Genomic DNA, 26,841 nt, shown 5'->3' with positions numbered 1-26,841 from the left:
CCATCTTTAAGATATAATAGTTTTTAAATGGTCCGTTATACGACAAAATAATTTGTTAAAAATCAGCCTTCCCTTTAAACTGTTTTGCAATTGTGAGGGGCGCAATTAAACGATAACAATTTTTCATAACGTAACCAAATTTTTTCTAAAAAGACCTTGCTAAAGTCTTTTTTGGCTTCTGTCAAAATAAGTGGGTGATATCAAAGGAGAAATGGAGGGAACTAGAAGAAGCAATAGAATAAAGTATTTCTCAAAAATATTTCATTCAATAGATTTTTAATTTTTTACATAATCTATTGAATACTACTTTTTATGAAAAGCGGCAATTAATGTTATGATAACTTGAAAAAACTGTGCTGCTGCTATTTTCATTATATATCATAAGCCAGTTTTTAATACTGTGAAAATTTGTAGCATTTAAAATATCATAGTATTTAAAGTAAAGTATAAAGTATTATAGTTTATAGTATTATAGGCATTTAAGCAAGATAAAAAAAAGTCCAAGTTTTCAGAATAGACAAAAGGTAAAAAGCTTTTTTTTATTTAAACTTGTTTGTATTGCAAAACATGCAATTATAAATGAATAACCACTAAATTTGAAATAAAATTACGACAAACATGCAAGTTGAAGTTATTTTTATAATTTTCATATTTGTAATAAATAACAGCTGTAATTTTTAAAGTGTTGCAAAATTAAAATAATACAAGTCCTTGAAACGTATTTTCAAAATAACTGATATCTTCTTTTTAAAATTTAGATTATATTATATCTTTTTAAAATGGTAAAAGTTGAATTTTTCCTAACTGTGAAATTATATTTAACTCAAGAGGATGATTATGATGATTCTGAAAGTGAGGATGAGACAATCAATGAGTAAGTATATATTTTTCAAGTCGCTAAGTATGATATAATCATGAATACTCTGAATTCCCTAAAAAAGAGCACAAATTAAGATTATAAATATATAGGCACGAAATTGAAAAAGACCAAAACAAACGGCACTGAGGAAAAATTATCGCCAAAATTACCGGAATATGGAGAGATTTATTATATCCGTGGATCTATGGGAACACAAAAAATCTTGGAAGTTTAAAACAAACCGCTTTAGTAAAGATATTTGTTAAATTAACAATAATATTTGTTATAATTTGATAGATGAGGTAACATCTTAAACCATGATTCAAAAATGATTGATCCGGTAAAATTAGCTTCTTAATGTTTCATTTTTTACCAAATGTGTGAGAATAAGAACTATATTTTCAAAAACTACATTTTCCGTTGATTCATTACCATATAAGGAGAAAATGTACCAAATGAATGGCTTTAATACAGTATACATTTTGATTTTTATTACCATAATATGCTGATCTCTTCTTATCAGAATTGTCATTAGCACACAGTACGGTAATTTTGCAAGAATATTTTTCTCTGTGTGCGCTAGCAAACTTTTGGGTTGTGCATACGTTTCTATTCATATACATTTTGGTCTGTCATAATCGGGGTGGTCATTGTAATACAATCTATATTTTCAACAAAATATGACAAAACCAAACAAGTAAAACATTAAAGGAAGATTTTATTATAAAACTGCTTTTAATCAGAAATAATTTTATAAAAGTATTTAATTCACAATTATTCATTTTAAATATGCCGAGTATTTGGGAGTTCAATGTAGGCTATTAAAATCCTTGTAAAAAAATTAAACAAAGAAGTTTAAATGTTTGGGATTACAAACTAATACTTATACCATTTGAGCTGTAAAAAATTACTACCGAAGAAGGAGAAGTGAAGTAATGATGGAAGAAAGAAAAAGGATTTAAAATAAATTAACTAGAAAACACCCAAGATTATTCAAGCAATCCAACTGATATCAATGTTTTTAATCTAAATTTACACATAGATAATGATCCGTTAGATTTTGATAGCTATTTTTCGTCTTGTTTAAATAGTTATTTGTAACTATTCTTTCTAAGAGTCGATGAGTAAATTTTCACATTTATTCACTAATTAACAAGCAAGGTAAAACATAACAATCTTTTTTTTAAAAAATGCAAAATCATCTCGCCTAACGTAATAAAGCATATCAAAAATATCAATTTAATTAAAATGTGAAGAACTTAAAAGAACACTGAAAAAAACTTATTTTTAAGGATGATTTTTTTAATTGATTGCCAACTATTTTCTTTAAATAAAAAGAACCAGGCATACTTTAAGTTATTTGAAATTATACATTCATAGAAATTTATTAAGGTTCACTTTATGCTTATTTTAGGATTGTGGAAATTGATTTTGGAGGTTCTGAGGAACCGGAAATTGTTGAATGCATATCGGCCCAACCATTAGAAGATGAGGTTGTTAAAAGCATCAGGTATGCTAATTTTTATTTAAATTAAATGTTCTTCGATTTTTTAGTTAGTATTTTTGGTATATTTGTTGCTTTTTGCTATTTTAAATACTTACAATTGCGCATAAAACTATTGAAACTCATAGTTATAAACACCAAGTTGCAATTTTACAGAAACTCACTTTTTAAAATTATTGAACTGTAATGATTAACGTCCAAATTACGATCTTATAAGTAATCATCGACGGAATTTTTACTTTTATGGTGAAAATTTTAATTTTTTTTTTATTTTACGATATTTTTAAGTATGCAGCTGGTGATTTCACAAACAGACAGGTCTGCAAATTTAATTTATGGTACATCTTTTTACTAATTAAAGATATAGAAGAGGCTCCATTAATAGCAAAATATAGTAGTGCAGGAGATTAACACATATATATTTCTTAATGTTCATACATTTATTAAAAGAACTAATTAAATCCTCGAACTAACTTCAAGGCCTCTTTTATTAAATTACAAAGTTCAGATATAAATAAATATGAAATACGTCTGAAAAATAAATTTATTTGCCTATTAACATTAAAATGTTAAACAAAATAAACGATAATTAAATAATAAAAAAACTAAATAGATGAAATTGACAACTTTTTGCGTATTTAACTTTATTTTTTAAAAAGCATAAAAGATAAATTTTAATAATTTTATTACTAAGCAGAATTTTACAAATATTATTTAAATTTTTATCTTAGTTATTTGAATCAATTAAATAATTGCATGCATAATATAACACCTTAAGTATTATTCAATAGTGTATTTTTGAATAATTCGATTGTAAACACTTACACCTTTTACATGAAAATATTCACCAGTTTTTATAAGTATTATACATTAAAAAGTATACATCNTCTTAGTTATTTGAATAAATTAAATCATTGCATGCATAATATAACACCTTAAGTATTATTCAATAGTGTATTTTTGAATAATTCGATTGTAAACACTTACACCTTTTACATGAAAATATTCACCAGTTTTTATAAGTATTATACATTAAAAAGTATACATCTGTGTATTATGAATCATGCCGAAAAAGTAAGCCATGACGTATTATTATTTTAGTGTTGAAATTGATGTGAAATATGATGATTTTGGATATTATGTTGAGGCTGATTGCAAGGATGATTTTGTTTCTCAGACTCAGACAAGTGAGAATATTGAATATGGATTTAATTTTGAGTCTGATGTTGAGGAAAGTTATGTTGGGTTAAATCCAGCTTATGAGAATGAGGAAAATATTGGGTACGCAAATTTATATTTAAATTAAGTATACTTAGAATTTTTAAATTCCCTTCATAATATTACTTGTCTGTTAGAATTACATAAATCTATTATAAAATAATATATTTTTCAAAATAAATGTTTAACATTTTGACTTCCATAAATATATCTTAATAATCACAACAGCATATATTTTTGAATATTAAAACTATCTCAAATGTCTTAAATAACTCTACTTTTAACAAATCTTAAAATAACAACGGTTATAGTCAATAATTTCTTATAAGATAACAGTAAATTTATTTTATAAATTAAAAAGATAAAGATTTTATAGTACTTACAAATTTATATACATACGGAAAAAATAACATTGAGGAGGTTAGAATGCTAAGTACTGTTGAAATTCATATAAAATACATATCCCTATTCTTCATCTAGTTAAATATTGAAATTATATTCATCTATGTATTATAAATCATGCTGATACGTGAAAAATGACTTCTTATAATTTTAGTGGTGACCAAGTTGTGAAAAGTGACGAATACGGATTCTACGTTGAATCTGAATGTATAGGGGATTTTGTAGTTCAAAATCTGACTCTAGAGAATTGTGAAAATATTAGGTATGCTAATTTGTATTCAGATTGATTTTTTTTTGGTATTTAAGTAAAAATGTTTCGTGACCTATGTTTGAAAAAACAAAAGGATACCTATAAATTTATTTTTATTCTTTTTTTTTAATTTAAAATACTTTTCAAGATTTAAATCTTAAAAAATATGCTATAATTTTCAGAAAGACAAATATTTTAGAAAAAAAAATTATTCAATAAATTATCATGCGAGTTTCAATCTACTATATTTAAATAATTATACATCTAATTGACTATGATATCATTTAACAACATACTTTCAATTTTATAGGAAAAATCCCTTCTAGAACATAAAATTTATTTTTCATTTACATAAGTTATGATTTTTTATTTATACAATTTTAAATTCTGTTTAGCAATAAAAATATCAAAGAATAATAAATTTGGGGAGGGGTTATTAGCAAGCCTTAAATTTATTTTATTTTGATAGATTCTTAACAAAAAAACTGGTGATTCTGTTAGTTTCTGTTTGTTAAGACTAAGTAATATGTTAAGTTTTGTAGTTTTCAAGAATAATTTGAATGCCAATATTTTCAATTCAAATTTAACAGACACAAAAAAAAATTAAATTGTATCTGAATTTCAACATGTTGCCTTTCCTTTAAATAAATTAAACCGGTGTTGAGAAACAACTTATTACATTTTTATTTAGTTTTGTACTTTTCGACCCACTCTGTTTTTTTCATATAGATAAATAGAAAAACAAGCTATGATATATGCCAAAAAAAATTTATGTAAAAAAATTTGATAAATAATGAATGGTATTTCGAAGGTTTTCAAAGACTACACTCTTACCAATTAACTCACTTGGTGCTCTGTAATGATAGCCCTTAGTATGCAATTTTTAAATCCATATTCATAGAGTAGATTGAAAGAGTATACTCATTAGGGATTATAAATTTTAGCAAAGAAGAAATATAAAAATCTATTAAAATCCAACTAATTACTAATGAGGAAGGTGTAACAGAAAACATCAAAAAATTTATATTCTGGGAAGGAAACTAATGCTATTCTTAGTATAAAAACATTTGGCATTGCTAGAGTATTTATTTATTTTTACTTTAGAATTTCTGGCTAAAGCATTTTAGTAGATTCAATTTTAAAGTTTTATTTAAGCAAAACTTATATATACTTGCGCTAATTACTCACACACATATTGAAACTTTCCAACTGGTATATTAAAACTAAAATATTATTCCATGAAAAAAAAACTCATTGTTGAATTTTAGAATACGTTTAAAGTTAACTCTTTGGTTTCAAAATTACTAAGCACTTTATAATTAAAAAATAATGAAAATTTATTACATTTCTAAAATTTATGCATAGAAAATTATATTGAAATCCATTATGTTTCTTTATAATTTTAGAGTGACATATGATGTTGGAGGTTCTGGGGAACCTGGAATAGTTCAATATGTTTCTGATGAGAAACAAAGTATTGAGGATTTTCAAAATAAAAGGTACGGTAATCTGTATTTGAGTTATTTAAGCAATCTTAATTTTTTATCTTTTTTATTGCTATTTCAAGTGTTTTTGATTAAGCAGAGCGCTTTTAATATTTACTCTTTTTTTTAAACTTTTTTAACAACATCCTTGAAAATTTGAACAATGTATGTCCTGCAGGTAAACTACGAAGTAAATTACCAATCATCTATCCATGGCCTGTGAATAACGCTTGAATAAAAAATTACCAAATTTGGCTGTTTTCCGCAGCTGTAAAATATAAGTTTCAAAAAATAAATATAAAAAAAAACATTAAAAATTTAAGTAGCTGAATAAAAAGAATTATGATTTCAAAACTCCAACAGCGACATAGTGCTTTCTTAAATTCATAGCCAATGTTAAAAAAAGGGCTTATTTTTGCTTTAAATGTGCCAAAAAAATATCGTTTAATTATGAAATATACCAATACTTTTAAAAATTATAAATAATTATAAGTTATAACATGCAGTTTTGAATTATTTTCCTGTTAATACTCATAGCACTCTCGTTCATACTTAGAAAACGAATTTTTATGTTTAAAATAGATAATAAAATATTTTTTTAATAAAAAAATTAGTACTTTAAATTAATTAACTTAATATTAAGTACTATGTACTTTATACTAAGTACTTTAATTTAAAAATTAGTACTTGTTTAATTGTTTATATATTAATTTAAGAACTAAATAATTCCACTTAATGGAATTAAAGCCTTTTTTCGTAAAATTAATCTAAAACTGAATTAAACTTGAGCTTAAGTATAAATTGTTCAATAATAATTGATAACTTTTGCAACTGAATTAAATGCAACTATAATAGTGATATTATGCATGCGGCATGTAATCCATGAAAGGAATAACATAATTTAAATTTATCAATTCTCCTACGATGAGAATGTTACAATGAGATTACGATGAATAAAATCATTTTCTAAATTTACGTTCCTTTTTGCAAGAAAACGTAAAAAATATATAAAACAATGAACATTTAAGTTCCATAAGTTGATAGCAAATATTTGAAACCAACAGTAAGCTTTTTTTTAAAAAATTAAGTTTTAAAAAATAATTTACATAAATTAGATTTAAGATTTTTCATGAATTGTGAAACACTCTTTTGCTAAATTAAAGTTTAAAATTACAACGGATTTACCTTCTTCCATGTCCTAATAAAAAATCTACTATTTTTGAAATAAATTGGAATAACTATTCCCTGTATGCGTTTGGAACATTCAAATATTTTATTTCTCTTTAATAAAATTCATTGATGAAGAATCCTACTTTAATACTAGTATACTCAACTATTACATCAAAAAAGCACTATATTTAATATTTTTAAATTCACAAATTTTTATTCATATTACAAATTATAAAGGTTTATTTTAATACATAGAAACTTCACGTTGTTCACCTTAGGACACAAAATTTGTTGACTTCAAAAATATCATTATTTGTACTCTCATATGATTTAGTTGTTTATCAAAATAACTTGGTACAGATATTACTTCAATTATAAGAAATTATTTATTTTTATAGAGAGGATATGAAAGAGTGTGAGACCATTTTGAATGGTGAAGGAGGAGACTGCACTGCAGATAACAAAATAAAAAAGAAAGGGTTTTGGTCATCTTTGAAAAACCTATTTTGTTCATGCTGCAGTAGGAAATAGGNAAAAAAAAAAAAAAAAAAAAAAAAAAAAAAAAAAAAAAAAAAAAAAAAAAAAAAAAAAAAAAAAAAAGCTGAAGGGATGGAAAAGATTGTGATACTTGAATGACAAAGAAGAAAAATGTATTGCAGGAAAAAAAACAGTTCGGTACTTAAAAAACAGTTATGTCAATGAAAGCAATTTCCTGATTTGATAGATATGATTTTGCTGAAAGGATGGTAAAGAGCAACTTGAAAAAAGAAGGAATTGTTTTACAGAGTTGAAAAAAAAAGAAAAAACTATTTTGCACTTAGAAGCAAAAATAAGCTATTTTTCATGCCAGCCACAAAGAGCAATAGTTAAATAGATATTTTTGCAAAAAAAAAAAGAACTTAAATTATAAGAAAAGTGCATAATTGGTATTAGTACAATAAAAAAATAATTTCACTCCGTATTAAAAAAAAAAAAAAACAAGGGGTACGATTATAGATCCACCTCCTCGTGGTGTACCCCGGAAACGTTTCGACGGCTAAGAGATCTATAACTCCAACTTCATCAGTTTTTTCCCCTTCAGAGATTTTCAATCAGCTTATTGCTGCATTGAAAATCAACTGACTTCACCCTGCTTAGAAGGTTTGATTTGCCACAATCTTTAAGGGAACATTAGATTTAGTTTACTTCATGACAGGAAACAAATTTACAGGAGAAAACTCGTCCCATTCTTTGGTTATCAACTATATTTATTGCCAAAGTTTGGACAAATCACCCGTGAATTTTAACAAACATAAAAAATAATCTTTTATCTCAATTTTACACCTTTAAACAAATGGACAACGTTGATGATAAGTGTAAAACTGTCGAATTTTAAGTATGAAAGGTGGGTTATTTCTTCAGAATCTATTCTTTATGCATCCCTCTATCATAAAATCAGCTCTCTTTAATCTTCTAATTGATGAAAAACCATTTTGATTGAAGATTTTAATGTCCCCTCTAGGCGGTGGGGCTACACTGATGACAATCCTGCTAGTTAAACGACAAAGAACTGCACAGTGGTCGTATTTCAGAAGAAACAAAATGGCTAAAACTTCATACTCAATTACATTTTCTTAAAACTATCAATATAAGGTTTTCGAGGACATTGATTAAAAATATGAATTTAGAATTTTTTTAATATTTCAAATGACTGTGTTTTAATAACAAAAAATTGCCAAATTTACCATTTGATATTACTTTAAAAAAGTTTTTTTTTCTGTAGATTTGATTTTGTATATTATTATCATGCAAACAGTATTCAAAATTCATTATGGCATTTTAGTGACTAACAAAAAAAAGCGAAGGAAAAAAGAAACAAATTGAAAAATAAAGAAAAAAACGAAGAAAAGAAAAATAAATAAATTTTTAAAAATAAACTAGGCGTTCTTACAAACTAGTATTTAAGAAAACTATAATTTTAATATCAATTATCATATTTATTATAATGCTCTATATAACTTATTTCCTTTTATACAAAATATGTGCTAACACTATAATATCTATTTAAATGATTTCAAATAGTTTTTTTGTTTTAAATAAGATTTTATAACATTTTATCGCAAAATCGAGTTCCTTAAACATTTTTTAAAAGAATTATTTTTTTAAATATTGCAAATAAGCGGATCACTACTAAGTAAAAATCATTTAACTAAATTTTCTATCTTACGTAATTTAGAATATTTTCCAGAACGATATTTTCGATAATGTAGTAGCATCAGCTCCGCGAATAAAAAATGTGTGAACACTATGAGGCATGCAATACCACGTATATAGTTAGTAGAAAATTATATAAAATAATTATTTCAAATTTTGCAATATTTGTTACATTAAAAAATAGAAAAGTTTACTAAATCTACTTTTATATATTCATCCATAAAATCAATAGGGGTCGCTTCTATTTTTCGTTGTTCTACTTGAATCATTCCTCAGTTTCCTTAAAGGGAACTTTATAAACCATAATAAAATTGTGAAATAATATAAAATATTCAGTTTTGCATAAAAGTTATAAACCACTGTAGTGTATTTTTTATTGTGCAATGCAATGTAGAAAATTATATTCAAGCTCCTGAAAATGCAAAAACTTAGTAACAATAATGAAAGATTAAATATTTCAGAAGTAACACCTGATTGATAAGTGTTACTAGAAATTGCTTTTCTGGTGTGAAAATTTTTTAAAAACAATGTCTAGTTAAAGTATCCACATTGTCTGGATTTTTTTAACTATACAAACAACTTTTTTTTAACTATCCCCGGCTCCAAACACCGGATTTTCGGGATGAAGAAAATCCTCAGCAGCCATGTCGTATGATTATGCGGCATGTAAAAGATCCCTGGAGTGCCTTATTGGCTCTTGGCATTTTCGGCGAAATTAAATTCCTAGTGCACTTTAGCATCCAAATAGAGTCTCGGTGCTGCCATCTAGTGTAGTGGCAGAAACTAGACGTCCAAATTAACAGGACCAACGGTATCTCACCCATTGTGGTGGTCCTGAAAGAGTGGATACCACCTCTGGAGAACGCACTAGGTCTGCTCATCGGCAAGACCGATTGTACAGCTCATTAGAAATTAAAAAAAAAATAATAATAATAATAAAAACAATCCTCGACAATCCTTCTCTGTGCGTCTACTCCCCTTAGGTAATCCATAAAGACAATTGTGATTGATGGCCTGGTTTTTGAGTTTGGTCATAGGCAAATTATTACAACTTTCACTATTTAAGCATTAAATCCCACTATTAACAGCGAGACGGCAAAGAAAAGGTCCTGGAATTTAAAAAGGGTGAAGCGAAAGGTATCCTCTGGGATGAAACATAAAAAGTTTCCTTTATTTTAATTAATGGTGAAACCACACCTCTGGGCTAAATTACGAAGTCTTTTTCTTAATTCTCGAAGAAAACACGGTTTCATTTACATGGATCTGAAAAGGCTTATTCTATTTGTAATGTAAAATATTGACATACCTGTAAAATCTACTCTGCTTATCAGCATGATCAGTTAAATCAGTNCGACTAGCTTCTTCAAAGATGGAATAGACCGGCTAGTGTCGCAATGGGATAAATGTGCCAACAGTTTTTACGACTGTTTATGAGTATGTGTACTGTGTATAACTACATTTGCGAGTTATCAAAATCGTTACCGTTACTTTACACTAGTGACCGGTTTTCATTTGAATGCTCATTATATATATATTCGGTACCTTCTTACCTTTACAGCACTTGTATAAGGCACTATACGTCTCTAAATATTCTTCCTTGCAGTTATACGCCAAGTCTTCTTCTGATATGCCATCGCAATACGCATTTCTAAAAGCAAGTGTGAACAAATTTATGGATCCAGATGCTACTGAATATGAGGGGAAAATTCGGAAAAACCACATGAATCCTTCCACAATAGGCCTTGAAGGAGTATCAACGGAATAATAAACTATTGCTAAAATCGTTGACATGGCTGTGCCTAAAAATTAAATGTTATTTTTTTAAGTACTCTACAATAGACTCTCAGAATCTACCTATCGGAAATAGATAGTAGAAATTTTCAACCATAAAAGCGTATAAATAATATACATTAGAAAAAAGAGCTTAATGGTCATGATTAATGGAATTAGATTTTTTTCTTAAAAAATTGGCAAAAAACTAGTTTTCTTGGAGAATACAACTAAACAACGTACAGAAAACTATTGAAAATGTAAAAAAATATACATACAAAATATTAAAAAAAAAACGGATTATTCAAATAAGACTATAAAAAATAACTTATATCTGAATAAATTTATTTTAGTTTGGATATTTTGGTTTAGGATATTAATTTTTTGTCCTTAGAGCTTTCTTTCTTTTTTGCATTCCTACTGAAACACCTCCAAACTACATTTTCAAAACAAATATCATCATGTCAAAAGTTAGAATTTCAGACAATTACTTCTCTAACACGCAGCTGATAAAACTTTTAATTACTGAAACTTAAAATGTTTTAAATAAATTAATCATAATTAACAGTGACGATTTTAAAGACAATGGAGCAATTTGTTTGTCAAAGCAATTTGCACTAATTGCGCATATAAGAAAACAATTTTACCCTAAGCTACTTCGCTCGAGCTTGTCATGTGTTCGAAACAACCACTTAAATATGTAAACTGACCAAATTATTTGTTAGATATTCTATACACTGCAAAAAAGTGATTGCAGAATGCCTGCATTCAAAGTTAACTGTCAGTTTAATCCAAAGTTACGTTTAAAAGTATTATTACTTTATAATCTGATAATTCCAATTCATAATAATATATTGTAATATTTTGCAATAATTAAAGCATTATTAGGATATTACTGCTATCTATACAGGGTTATTCATAATTCCCCCCGCCTGTAAACGCCATTTTTCTTTACTACAACTGGCTTCAGTGGTACATGTTACTGCCATCTACCGGCAAATACTTAAATTAAAGCTTGAACACTTTTGAAATAATTTCATAGGTTCTTTTTTGTCTTATTCGTCTTCGTTTTACCCCGAACTTCGTTTTACTTCGAAACCCCGGAGGGGATTATAAATAACCCTGTATTTTCTTTTTAATAAACAAGGAATTTTTAATTAAACTAGGAACATTTAGAGGCATACATAGTGTTAAATGACACCAAATCTGGTGAGGAAACTAAAATTGATATAAAAAAGCAAATATTGAAAAAAATAATCGTTAATAGAGGAAATATGAGGCTGGTGGCAAAAAACTAATTTAAAAAATTAAACAGGCAATCATCTTTCATAAAAATGGAAAACGTTTACGGACACAAAAAAGACTATTGGATGAAAAAACAATTATCAGTGAATTGATGAAGTTAAAATTGCCTTGGAGAGAAATATGACAAATATTAATACTGAAAGATACTATTTGTCTTACATATAACAGTGGTTGTGAATTGACCTTCAAAACTTTTGGTAACTTTTGAAAGTATTTTTTATGGTATATTTGTTTTCCTACATCGTTTTTATTCTTTTAACCATACATAGTACCAACTCGGCATTATCTCACACTACAGATGCTTCTAGGTAAGCTCAGTTTATTCATAAACAATATCTAAAACAGAAACTTAACTTACTCGTTTAGTGTTCGACATTAAAGAAGAAAGTACAGTAAAAGCATTCCCATTGCTCGGATGACAATCACCAGTCAACATCCTGAATGTGGTTGTTTTTCCTGCACCATTAACACCAAGTAATCCAAAACATTCCTCTTGATGAATTCCAACACTCAATCGTTCCACGGCGAAAAAGTTTTTAAATATTTTTGAAAGATCCTTTATAATCAGAGCTTCTTCCCCATTGTCTCTAATGCCTTGTATGTTATGAACGCGATGCTCTTCTGAAATTACATCATTATCTTCAGAGATTACTGATGGAGTAGTCGGGCCAATAATGGGTCTTTTCGCTAATCGGCTAAATTCATTTCGTACTTGGCGCCAAATTCTTTGAAATAAACTAGACTGTAAAAGTAACAGTATAGCAGTATATAAGATGAAATCGATGAACAAGAAAAATAGGTCTCGACCACAACCAATCTTGTCCCATTGCATTATTGTTGTTTGATTTAGGCAATACTGGCCACAGAAATCTGAAAAAAAGTAGAGTATTTTAGAAAAACAATGCCACATTGCTAGTGCTTTCACAAAATAAAGAAATCAGTTCCATACTCTAGGCTGTATAATTTTCATACCTTTCACAAACCTTTGAAAAGCTTAAATCCAAATCGACATTTCGATAAACTAATCTTTGGAGGCGATTTAAGGAAAATTAACCAGTCTCTCCAAGAACTTTAAAAACTATAAAAATTTCCTTATTTTTCTAACAGCAACAAGACTATTTCTAGTTTCATTTACTATTGAGGATAGATTTTGTCAGAAGCGTTACTTAATGTTTTAATTTTTTTTAATTGTATATGTAGATATCGAATACAAATGCCTATTTAATAGCAACTATTTGCTACTCTCATAAGCTATGTGCCTAGTTTTGGTTCTTATTTTTTGATGTATAATTTCTGCACTTTGCCAAAAAAAAAAAAATTGCGAGCATTTATTGGATTTGAGAAACGAAGCGCAAATGAAGTGCTTCTTTCCTTCTTTGTAGTTTAAAAGTATTTTACAATACAGCTTAAAGTTTAAAATCATTACAAATTCCTCGGCATGATGGAAGCAAAATTAGTCATAACTAACAAGCCACTCAAGCACATAATCTAAAGCATTTTTAAAAACTACGGTTAAATTTTTTAATTAGGATGTTTAAAATTTCCGTTTTGAACTTGCACTTTTGTTTCAAAATACCACTTTAAAACTTTTAAGATATAAGAAGTTGGCTTAGAAACAACTTTTTAGTACATTACGTTACAATTACATTTAATTTTTTAACTTAGAAATTTAAGTAGAAATGAAAAAAAAAAAAAACAATTCAAATAGTAGGAAGCAAACCAAAATATATGCGTTTTGATTCGTCAACTACTTTATTTGTTCTTAATAAGTTTCAAATTTAAATACTAAGCCCATGAATAATGTTTTTAAGTAAAAAAAAAAACGAAAAACAATGATTTCTGTATGATCACCATTTTGAGTAATGAGGGTCATTCAAATAAGACCTGGTCAGTTCGTTTAACTTTGCATTAGGCGTAATCGTGTTCTACGCAACTGCGTGTATGGCGACACCGGACGCATGCGCAACGTTTGACGTTGCATAGCGACATTGTGGTTGCACACCGACGAGAAGGTGGTCACACAAGTTATCGTCCTCCATGGAACATGAAGGCAAGAAAGCAGGAACAACGAGTTTTGGTGGGAAACGCTGGAACATCCATCGTACAGTCCAGACCTTTCATCGTGTGACTTTCATGTGTTTTGACCTCTAAAACAAGCTATTCGTGGACATCGATTCATAAAGGACGACGACATGTGTGACTTGGTTCAGGCCTGGATCCGACAGCAGCCGACTAGCTTCTTCAAAGATGGAATAGACCGGCTAGTGTCGCAATGGGATAAATGTGCCAACAGTTTTTACGACTGTTTATGAGTATGTGTACTGTGTATAACTACATTTGCGAGTTATCAAAATCGTTACCGTTACTTTACACTAGTGACCGGTTTTCATTTGAATGCTCATTATATATATATATATCCCCGGTACCTTCTTACCTTTACAGCACTTGTATAAGGCACTATACGCCTCTAAATATTCTTCCTTGCAGTTATACGCCAAGTCTTCTTCTGATATGCCATCGCAATACGCATTTCTAAAAGCAAGTGTGAACAAATTTATGGATCCAGATGCTACTGAATATGAGGGGAAAATTCGGAAAAACCACATGAATCCTTCCACAATAGGCCTTGAAGGAGTATCAACGGAATAATAAACTATTGCTAAAATCGTTGACATGGCTGTGCCTAAAAATTAAATATTATTTTTTTAAGTAAAAAATTACTTGCGTTCAAATGAAATTAAAGTATAATAAAATTATGGCACAGCAGGTGATATGCAGCAGGTGATAGAGACATTATCCTAACGTCGTACAGAGATCAAAAGAAAAGAAAAATACAAATACAGAAAGAGATGAAATATACAAAATACAAAAACAAAAGCAAAACATCTAACACAAAAATTAAATCAAGAATTTAAATTGAACAAAAGGTCTCTGGCCTCCCAACATCGGGATTAGATGCAGTTCTTCATGAGAACTAAACAGTTGAGAAATAAAATTATATGTGTTGAAATGAATGTTACATTATAAAAATATTCTAAAGTTTCAGCTTGATTAAAAAAAAGGAATCATATTTGTCGAAAGTGAGACAAAATCGCGCACTATGGTTTTCTCTTCTTGTAAAACTACTTAAATTTGTATTTTAATGAAAATTTTGCCTTTTATTTTTAAAACTAAATATTCAATTAAAAAACATGTTTTGGAGGCTACATTAATATTCTTAAAGAAGTATGTTAGCAATAAGTTTTATTCAAACTGGCCGTATAAAACTGAGTACATGAGTAAATATTGAAATAACGAAGGAAATGTCTTTTTACTTAATGAAATATTTATTTATAACAATAAATCAATACAATGTCCTTTCTACACTCAGAAACATACAGGTCTTTTTAAATCGAGGAACATAAGTAATTGGAAGGAACATTGCATTTAATATATTTAAAACTGCTATTGAATTAAGTTATTTCGATTTATAAAGCTCTATGATTAAAGGGTCTATTTTTCTAAGCTTCAAAGAGTTTATGCAAATTCAATTCTTTTCATTATTTGGAAACAGAAAAAAATATTTATAGTACCTTCAAAATAACTTTTAAATAATTCCTCCAACAAATTAAATTTTTCCTTTTTTAAGGAATATAAACGTATTTGATGTCTATAAATATTCTAACAGCAGTTGATAGTTATTTATCTGTAGACATTACATTGAAATAAAAAAAGAAACAGTTTGTCGATGGATTACAATGAACTTAAAACGAACTATACCACGCAAATTTGTTTCAACTTTAATAAAATGTTAAATTGAACGAAGTTTTCGTTCAAATTGTGCCTTAGTGTCGCGTAAATTATTATCAAAAGAATTAATTTGCCTAATTAATATTGTTCAATTTACGTCTGTGTTAACACTCTCGACGAATAATTTTTTTAGTAAAATAGGTTCAAAAATTGAATATTTTTTATCCCATATTTCAAATTTACCTACTTTCAATTCTACATATTTTTTGTATATTTTACATTTAAAATATGCAAATTTCTCCGCAATTTTTTTTATCAATATGAAATTAGATCATAAAAAACAGTCGGAAAATTTAATTTGAAGAATAATAATTTAAAAACAAAATTGTAAAAATTTACCTGGGTTAAACTATGATTTATTTCATGAAATACAAAAGTAAAATGTATATAAAATATGCAAAACACTTACTAAACAGTTAAATAAACGGAAAAAATGGCATGACTAAGGAAATCGCGATTTTCACAAATTTGGTTACTTCTAAGTTGCGTGGAAATGGCGGGATACGTTACGAGAGGGTTAAGATTGTAGCAAAACAAAATTTAACCTAAAATTTTTAGTAGTATATTTACCAATAATTACACTCATGGCAATTATAACAGAGAATCCAGTATTTCCTTTGCTGAATATGAACGATATCAAGTAACTTAAGGGTATGGAGGATAACCCATACAGCCAAAACATCAGGAGAGTAGTACCTAAAAAAGTTAAATTATTTATGAAATCTTACAGAATAAAAAAGGCTGAAGCGATGAACTATGCTTTATTAAACAATAGAAATAGAAAAAATAAGTAGTCAAATTGCCTAATACTAAATTCAACGTTTCTAAGGTTAAGTTACAAGAAACAATGGAGGGATTCAGCATTTTCACGTTGCGTCTTACTCTTTCACAAGCAATGTAGAGTTTTTGTTTATCGATTACAATTTATCCGAAATGTTGCATAGTAGCTATGCAGAATATTAGTACGTGGAAGTACCAAAGCTCTCTAAGGGTTCCACGTGTTCTATTAAGCTGTACATTGATATGACAAAGCTATGGTAGCGCTCACAAGAGTTTAACCAAGAACGCTCTCTCTAAAAATTTCTGAGAAAAGTACTGGCACCCTGACTGCAGCATGTGAAAAATCCATTTTACAATAAAACTAATTTTTACCGTAATATTCATATAATATACATATACATCGTTCTCTGATTCAGGTCAAAATTACGATCTGTGGATGAATGAATGGATGTATGAATGGGTCCACCCTATAAACGGGTACGACGAATGGGTGTGGCAGAAGTCGAATTCTTGGCCATAGATGGCGCCACTGGAAAACAAGACCAATCGCACAGCTCTGCCTAAACAGGCATACGAAACCAACCAACCACCTACCGTAATATTTTATAACTTAATTTTTACAGTGATATTTAGATAATTATATTTATTTTACGGTAAATATTAAAGAACGATGAATCAGATTTTTCTTCTTGCTTAAACTTTTAAGATGAAAATGGATTCTACGGTACAAAGTCCCAGCATGGTATCAGCATTTCTTACTGTAATTTGATTTGAAAATTTCTATAGCGTAGCTGAATGTTCAAAAGCAGTTTGAAACAATATATAATTTGGCAAAGAAATTTTAAAATGAATAAGAATGATGCCTGGAGAGAAGGTTTTCATATTTTGTGAAATTGTATATTTTGAGGAAAAATATTCATATTTGAGGAAAGGGTATTTATATATTTGTGCATAAATTAAAATACTTTTTTAAATTTTTTCAACTTCAATAAACAAAATATTAAAAAGATAATTGGTTCACAGCGAAATATGAGATTTTAATAAATGTGTTAATTCATTTCTCATTACTTTACTTTCATGTTTTTATTTTGATAGCAAAATTTCATTGTTACAGATTTAAACAAAGGAATTGATAAAAACATGTAACAATATTAATTAAAGAGAAGAAGAGAAGTTACTTTATGTGTGATGCTATCTATATCTAATATTAGTTGATAACAGAATTGTTTGTTGAAATTATTATGCATTAGGGCCACATTATTTCAATGCTTTTTTTTGTTGAAAAAATGCTTGCTAAGTTCCGAATATTTCGATCTCATATATAATACAATAAGTTACAATAAAAAATCCACAAACTTTCAATAAAATGATAAAAAAAATTAAAAAGTAATGTTTCTAGCTCTTAATGTGCTTAAAAATTTATTCTTCAAGTTCAAAATATTGGATTTTGAGATAGATCGTTTTAAAATTTGTAAGCACATGAAAAAATGACAAAGAAGAAAAAAATCTTAAAAGTTTAAGCATTGATCTCTATTATATTGAGTTGCAGTATTGATAATTTCCAGTACCATTTTTCCTGATCTTTTCTCCGTGATTATTTTTACCATGACGTGAAAAAAAATTAACATGTGGTAAAAACCTTCCAAGTCAAAGCATAAACTGCAGTTTAATATGAGTAAAAAACAAAACTAAGTCTTATCCAGCATATTATTTAAAATAGAAACATAAATTTGTGGGGGGATTTGAATTATTTTATAAATAATGTGAAGCTTATAATTTTTTTTAAATATTATCCTGTTTAAGACCCCTTAAATTACCTGAATTTAAGAAAATAAGAAATAATCTTATTTAAACTTATACTTGCCAATAGCGTCAGCGTGAGCTCCAAAAAATACATAGCCGTAGAATATAGCAAATGGTATAATCAGGATAATAGACACAGTAAAAAATAACAAAAAGTCCCATAAAAACATGGCAAACCAATAGGTTATGTGAGAAACTCCAGTCATCATTTGCAGCAGCTGCGATTTTGAAGTTCGTTCGTGGATGGGCAGTAACACAACTGTTGCGGCGATAAAACCTAACGCCAATGGTATAAAAACACCAGCAATTTGCCCCTCAACACCAATATCTCTAGAATTATATTGTTGATGATATCTTGGCAACGGCGCATTGACTAAAGAAATTGAAGCTTTATCAGAACTTACATACTTCAGAACAGAATCGTGAGCCAATAGCAGTGACATAGGTAAACTATGGTATGGTTCACCGTTGTACCAAGCTGTTAAATTGACTGTTCCATTGGTGAACTTGTCAACGCTTATTCCAACCATGAGTTTTTTAAAATAGTCAGTTAAACTGTTTTTTCCGTAATCGAGTACAAAATGAGTAGGATTTTTTACGTTAGCAGAATTTACGTTATTTTCTCTCATCACATTAATGACTTCGTTTGTTAGTTTTTGCTCTGTTGTTGAATAATAGAAACCATCAGTGGAACCATAAACGCTGCTAATATCCAGTTTGATTGGATCGAAGTTTTCTCTCAGCTCACCTTGTACCCCTCGTATAGCTAAGAGGCAGAGGAAAACCAGTAGGAAAGGTAACGCCACTTGAGTAATTAGGATACTCCAGTGTCTTTTGGTGTAATGGAAACGTTTCTCCAGAAGAGCATGCAATTGATTGAAAATACTGTATGTCTTCATATCCGGTAAACCTCCATACACTTCTGCAAAATTATTTTAAAAAAGTTTTTAAAGGAATAAGAATAAAAACAAATTATTAAAATTTTATACTGCAACAAATTAAGCAAAAATATATAAAGATTTTCTGTGTCTTTAAGATAGATCTGTTAATTATATTTCTCTAAATAATGAAGCAATGTAATTTTAGTTTTAATCTCCGTCAGTAACCAATAATAATATTTAAATCAGTTATAAAATCGAAACTTACGTTAACCCGTTGACGCTTAAATATATTTTTCATACTTTTTTTCCTGTTATTTTTCAATAATTTATCCAAAATACGTGAAAAATATTATATTTAGCATTTTAATAATTTATGGTTATGAAGTACAGCATGAAACACCTGTGTTTTCTTCGGCATTAATGGTAAAATCTTCCTAACACGGTTCACTTCAATTTTTCAAATTTGGACTCATTTGTAGTTATTCAGAACAGAAACAAACAATTATTTATCATTGAAATTCCTTTAATTTACAAAATCAGTTATTGATAAATATTTAAATATGAAAAAATTATGAATGTTTCGTATTTTTTTTCAAACTACTTTTTTTGGATTTTATATTTTAATACAAATATAATTCCGATAATAGAACCAAAGTAAATTTTGAATTTTTTGTTTTCAAACGAATATTAAAGTTAAAAATAGCAACGAAAAATTATTTATTAACATGAGCATCGATATTTTAAATAAAATATATGAATAAATATTTTATTTGCCTTCAAATTCCACAGACACTCCTTGCAGCAATTGTCTGTTAGCATCTTTTTTCATGTATTTTAAATCCGACATATTTGATACCCTGTAAATCACAAATTTTTCAGAACATGATTTTATCCATCTACTCAAGTATTTATATTATTTAAAACATGAATATCATTGTAGTTAGAGGAATGTATAATTAAAAGATATGAAATAATGAAGAAGAAATTAATAAGAAACGTAGTAGCATTTAAACTAAATAGAAATTAAACAACGTTTTTGAAATAAATCCATATTGTGAATTTACATTATAGCAACTAAGGAAAAAGCACGAGTTCGTAATAACTGCTTGAAAAAAAAATTAATATTTTTTCTCCTTTTTGCTTTACTCCTTGCTATTGTCGAATTGTGCATATGCATCATTTTAATTTGGTAAATTGAAGACGAGAATAAAGTAAATTATAATAACTATATGCAAACGGTTCGGTTAAAATATTGAGTTATGGAGATTTTTTACATAGAAAAAATTTATCTTGTTAAAAAAAATTACTTTACAGCAACGTTAAATAAAATAATTTTGACTACGGCGTTTAAATTTCAGTTACTAACGCCCAAAAACTTTTTGGAAAAAAAATAACATGTGTTTGGTTTAAGTTGCATGTAGAATTCACGGCACAAAGCAAAAAAAAAAAAACTTTTTGGTAAAAATAATTAGTAATATTAATTATATATTAGTAATAATAATTAATAATAAATAAACCAGAAAGTAAAAACAGTAACATTTGAAAGAGATCGTATTTTAAAATTTGAATTCCTCGTAACATAGTTCATTAAAACCATTTGTCTTATCATTTAAAATTGCATTGTTTAAATTTTTTTTCCAAAAAAAGATATATCTTTTAATTCAAATTTTAAACATTAAATTAATAAAGAGCAGTAAAAATACATTTCTGCATGTAATTATTTTTTTGTAGTTGTATGCAAAAATTGGTTTATTCTCTGAAATTGCGTCAACAATTTGGCTGGAACATAAATTCAGAACTAACAGTCTCAGTTTAAACCTGTTAGTTATACCGACTAAACTATTAAAATTCTCTACCGACTTAACTATTAAGATAATATTTAACGGTATAAGGCTTCCACAAGGATTTTTGAAAGTAAAAAAATAGATATATTTATTAAGATAAAATACGTTTTTGGGTGTAAACTCATAATTTAAAATATCGCCTGTATTAATTGATTAACAGATTGAAGATCTATTTTTTAAGCTATTAAAATTGCCACTTAGAATGTGAAAAATTAATCTTAAATCGAAAGTTTTTACGAACATTTAATTTTTTTACATATATTTTGCATATATATTTACATTTTGCACGTTAATTTTTTGGTTTGTTGATTCGTAATCAGGCAGCTAATTTTGTCTAACTTGTCTTTTGTCTAACTAATTTGACAAAATTAGGTGAACACTTCACTTGTAATTTAACAAGATTAGGTGATTGGATTAGCTTATGAAGATAATTATAACAAAATTCCATAGAATCGAATATTATACGCGTTTAAAAAAGAGGGGAACGTGTATATATTTATGAACTACGAACTTTACTGATGTCGTAGAAATTTTAATTTTTCTAGTAAAGCTTCTAATTCTCTTTTTTTTTGTTTAAGAAAAGAAAGTAGTAAATTTCCCAAAAAAATTTTAATGATTTTTTTCTTCTTTAAAAAAAAAGAGAACATTGTTCTAAAATGACATTTTCTGATTGATATTTCCCAAAAGACTTCTGCTGACTTCATTTTTGCAATGATTCTAAAAATACGAAACACTATCTCCGTAATTTTATAGTTACGTTTCTACAATATTATAAATATTTTTTTTCTTTCTGTCTTTTTTTGTATCTCAAAGTATTACAATTAAATTATCTTTAAAATATAAAAATTGACCTTAAGAAAACATCTTCCATGGTTGTTACTGTGATGCCACATGAGTTTATTCCAAGCTTGTCCTTTCGACTTTCTAATTCTTCAAACATATTTCCAAAAACAGAACCAGTATTTGACGATAAATTGAAAGTAATTTCATTTTCTAATTCTTTCACAACTTTGATATCAGGAATATGCTTTTTCAACATAACATTTATCTGTTCCAAGTTGAAATCGGGTAGCTTTACCATGTGTAAATGATAACCTGTTCCTAAAATTAGAAATAAAAAATTCACTTTCAGATTCGCACAATTTTACATTTTCATTTCAAGTTAATAATTACTTTTATGTAAGAAAAAATTTCGAATGGCAGGCACTGAACTTCGCCTTAGAAGATGTCAGAGGTGTTACTCATTTCGCGTTACCCAGTGGGCACCTTTGAACCAAAGTCACGGAGGCGAGTAACATTGTCCACGCCACACTGCTACAAACCCGTTCATAGGGTGGGTCACATTCCCTCATCACACACAACAGAGGACAACACAAGAGAGAGAAACATCCGTGCCCAGAGCGGGATACGAACCCGCGGCCATTGGCTTCGCAGTCAGGCGGGCTAACCGCTCGGCCACCTGGCGGGCACTTTTATATACAATTAATAAGTAACAAAACAGAAGACATTCAATCCAAAGTATGTTAGTTAGATATTTTTTAGTGATCGTCAGGCATAGTTGCTTGTGTGAAGAAAAAAAAGAATTCGCACAGTTTTTTACCTCTATTTGGTAATACTTGCAACCATCAGCTGTCAGTAATTCAATCCGTTTCTAAAAATTATTAAGAAAGACCGATTGCAAAGATCTAATACTTTTTATTTACACAGTTAAGGCAAAGAAACTTCATTAGTAATTCAAATGAGAAGACTTGAGCAACCCACCCAATTGTCCAGATTTGTACTTTCGTATGATTAGCCTTTTTACTAAGTTTAAAAAGGCTTTGCGGTGACAAAGTTTTACTCTCTTAATCAGTGGGAATTTATTTTTTTTTCAAATTTATTCATTTAGTAGTGACGCTAAAGCAATATGGAATAATAATTACAAACCAAATTTTCGTTTCAAATATATGGGAGATCCACAGCATTGCACTTCTCCTTCTGCCATGATGGCTATGCGATCTCCTAGTATGTCAGCCTCTTCCATGTAGTGTGTTGTTAGAATAATTGTGCGATCATGCCTAATATCAAGAAGGACATCCCACACACTGCGCCTGGCTTCAACATCCAATCCCGAAGTTGGTTCATCCAAAAACAGTACCTAGAAAAAGTTACAAAGTGTCTTGATATACTGTACTAGCAATTGAAAATAAACAAAAAAAATTCGTTTTAAAATTTAACAACTTGCAAGGAAATGGTGCCAAGTGTAACATAAAATCTAAATATCAAACAAAAATTTTTTTAAACATTTTACAAAGGCTGAATTCGAATATGTTATTGATTTGATGCCACTTCAATGGTTCCTAAGTTACCTCACACATGTCTTAAAAAAGCATTTCATACTGTGTAAAACAAATAAGAAACGAAGCTCCCTCTGGAGGCGAAATGAAACAAAAATGGTTGCTGTAATGATGGTTGACGTAATTTTTGTGGGATTCGTGTCGTTTATAATTTTGAAGTTTATTTATTCTTCGATTTCGTTCCTCGGTAGGTTTTTTTTTAAATTTATTTAAAGTTATGAAAATTTTATTTATATTTTTTCATTATATCTTTTTTTTAAAACAGTGAATATTTTAATTATTGATAATAATGTGTGTATTGCATTGTACATTCAGAATGATTCGTGATAATAAGAACCATCTATAAATTTTTTGCTACATTTATAACAAGCATCGGTCTAAACCGAAAATAAAATTTAGATCAGTAGTTAGAAAATTATCTGAATGGTTTATCATTTTAGGGACTACTTTAAAGCATGTTTTTCAATAAAAATTATTTTCCGTACGCCATTAAGTGGCATAATCTGATTTGTTCATAGTGTGGATGTGTTATTAATTTCATTAAAAAAAGAGGAATAAAGTATGTTTAGTGGTTGTTTGTTGCTCATTCCTGGATAAACATTGGTGAAATTCTGAATAATTAGACATCTAGCGGTGCGTTTTTCCTTTCCATGAGTAAGTCAGAGAAGCAAAAAAGCGAAAAAATTACGAAAATAAAATTCTGACAGTAGCTTTTGTTAAGACCTTTTAAATGAATGATACGCATCTTTCCTAATTTTACCTGCTGAGCAACCTGCTTCGTTGCAATCTTTATCTTGTATAATGCAGCATATTTTATGGAGGGAGGAAAGTATAACTAGTTATAGTGGCCACGAAATAAATATAATATTCGCAATCAGGACTTCAAAATCTGTAAAAAAATTGTTTGATAGCAAAATTTTATGCTACACTTGGTTACATTTCCTTGTTAGTTGGGTTGAGCCTAATATCTTTTTCCAAAAATCATTTCGTAAAAAAAAATTCTCGGAAACGTACAGCAAAAAAATAATATTAAAAAATAAAAAATAATAACGAAACATTTTGAAACGAAAATTCAATTTGACCAAAAAATTGCATATTGATACATTGAAGCCTCCGTGGCCGAGGGGTATTGTTCATCGCCAAACGCTGCGATGTGCGAAGATGGCGGGTTTGTATCGTTCGTATGTGCTTCGGTGACTGCTTGGGGATTCTTTGTGAATAAACTGAACCTTATTTTCGTAAAATTAAGATTTTAAGTAGTCTTTTTCTAAAATTTGTACAGATATTTACTTTGTTATTAGTCCTCGTCATTTTCCAAAAATAAGTCAAGAAAAAACGAGTCATAACAGAAGCTCAGCTTGATAGTATATCTGATGTTATCAAAATATAATTGAGAGCTTTTACGTTACATTTGCGTTACGTTAACAGACATGCAAAATGTATTTCCCACTCTCTAGCCATACTGCGCTTGCTCAGAAATAGCGTTTTGTATCTCACAAATAACGTAGGAACGTTAATTTTAACGTAAGTAATTTGAAAATTGCGAACAAAAAATGCTTAAGTTGGTGCAACACCGACAAAATATTTCTCCTCGGAGAATTTTTAGCTTTAAATTCTCATAAAGATTCAAAGTGTTAGAAGGATGTAAAGTGCTAAAAAAAACGGATTATCTTGAGTAACTTTTGATCCTAATGAACTGATCTTCACGATCTAGGACTCAATCTTAATGGCTGTAGGGGATGACTTCAAATATGCTAATTAATAGGTACAAACGATATTTTAAGTTAAGAAATCAGACATAAGAAAGTACTTTCTCTAAATAACATACCTTTTCTTTCGACGGATTCAGATTTACGATTTATTTTCGCTATTTGCTCTCCCTGAACCGAGAATAAAAATAATATTTTTATTATAATAGTTTCACAGTATTGCGCTCTTCTTTTAAAATTATTGCACTCACCACTTTAAAATGAATATAGGAGATATGAATATATACATTGTATACATATGTTACAGTTAGCCTAAGCTTAATTTAAGATTGATATTCACATTTTCAACAAAATTAAAATATAAGGAGCACTCATTCATTTCACATTCGATCAGTGCTCCCTTCTAAAATGCTTTAGAAGTAGCTCAATAATGTAAGGCGATCATTTACATTTCTCTTAATCGAATGGGTACCATTTCTCAATTAGTTTTGTTTTTTAGTACATAGCTTATTGTTTTGATTTCAGTTACTATTACTAGTATATTTATTATCAGGGGATAATTTCAATAATTATCCCCTGAGCAGTGATGGCTCAGGGGTCAGAGCGCTTGCCTTCCAATGAGGTGAACCGAGTTCGAATCCCAAGCGATGGCTGGTCGAAATGAATCTGCATCCGGCTTGCACTCACCACAGTGCTGACATGAAATATCATCAGTGGTAGACGGATCATGGGTTAGAGTCTCTTTGCCGTCAGGCTAACCGTAGGAGGTTCTTGTGATAAATAAAAAATGAATTAAATGAAATAAAAAATGAATTAAACGGAATAAAAAAGTGAATTTAATGAAATAAAAAATGAATTAAATGGAGTAAAAAAAAGAATTAAATGAAGTAAAAAATGAATTAAATGAAATTAAAAAATGAATTAAATGGAGTAAAAAATTGAATTAAATGGAGTAAAAACTGAATTAAATGAAATAAAAAATTAATTAAATGAAAATAAAGAAAAGCAAAACTTTTCGGTAACGCAAACAAATGGCACACAAAGAAAACTTCGGAAAATAGCGTTAAGGTTTTGTAAAAACGTAATGCAAACGCTGTATTTAAAGGCATGTATTATTGTTTTACTTATTTATTTTATTTTATTTTTGGACGATTTTCGCGCATGCGCGGTGAAGTGCGATTAGTGCTAGCTTTTACGGGAAACAGTAACGTAACGGAAAAACTCTCTAATAGTTAATTACTTTAGAATCTCCAACAATAGCATTTCCAAGACTTAATTTTCTTTTCATTCCACCAGAAAGATTCTTCACAAGTTCATCCCTTTTCTCCATCAATTTCAAAATGTTTAGTGTTTTTAGTGCTTCATGTTCAAGTTGTCTTAATGGCACTCCTTTCAACTGGAAGATTAAAAAACTTTTTTAGCATGCATAGAAAGAAAGAAATTAAAAAAATTGTTTGAAAGACATATTTTTGCTTATCTAATAGAAATATTCATGGATTGTGTGAACATATATTCATTACTCATTTAGTATTAAGGAGAGTAAA

General features: G+C 28.4%; 1 protein-coding gene across 1 annotated transcript in view; it reads right to left on the bottom strand.

Annotated features, from left to right (window-relative positions):
• LOC107453343 (phospholipid-transporting ATPase ABCA3) overlaps positions 1-26,841 on the bottom strand; it is a 55,084-nt gene that overhangs the window by 8,793 nt on the left and 19,450 nt on the right. The window contains exons 12-22 of the mRNA XM_071188285.1: positions 26,538-26,693; positions 23,179-23,389; positions 22,104-22,353; positions 20,183-20,265; positions 18,589-19,449; positions 16,515-16,640; positions 14,590-14,838; positions 12,514-13,025; positions 12,035-12,068; positions 10,631-10,879; positions 10,387-10,441 (exon numbers count right to left, since the gene is read on the bottom strand). Coding sequence (XP_071044386.1) covers positions 10,387-10,441; positions 10,631-10,879; positions 12,035-12,068; positions 12,514-13,025; positions 14,590-14,838; positions 16,515-16,640; positions 18,589-19,449; positions 20,183-20,265; positions 22,104-22,353; positions 23,179-23,389; positions 26,538-26,693 — 2,786 coding nt within the window. The remainder of the gene's footprint in view (positions 1-10,386; positions 10,442-10,630; positions 10,880-12,034; positions 12,069-12,513; positions 13,026-14,589; positions 14,839-16,514; positions 16,641-18,588; positions 19,450-20,182; positions 20,266-22,103; positions 22,354-23,178; positions 23,390-26,537; positions 26,694-26,841) is intronic.

Source organism: Parasteatoda tepidariorum, chromosome 2 (genome assembly GCF_043381705.1).
Source record: "Parasteatoda tepidariorum isolate YZ-2023 chromosome 2, CAS_Ptep_4.0, whole genome shotgun sequence".
NCBI lineage: Eukaryota > Metazoa > Arthropoda > Arachnida > Araneae > Theridiidae > Parasteatoda > Parasteatoda tepidariorum.
This window is presented reverse-complemented; position numbering and strand designations above follow the sequence as displayed.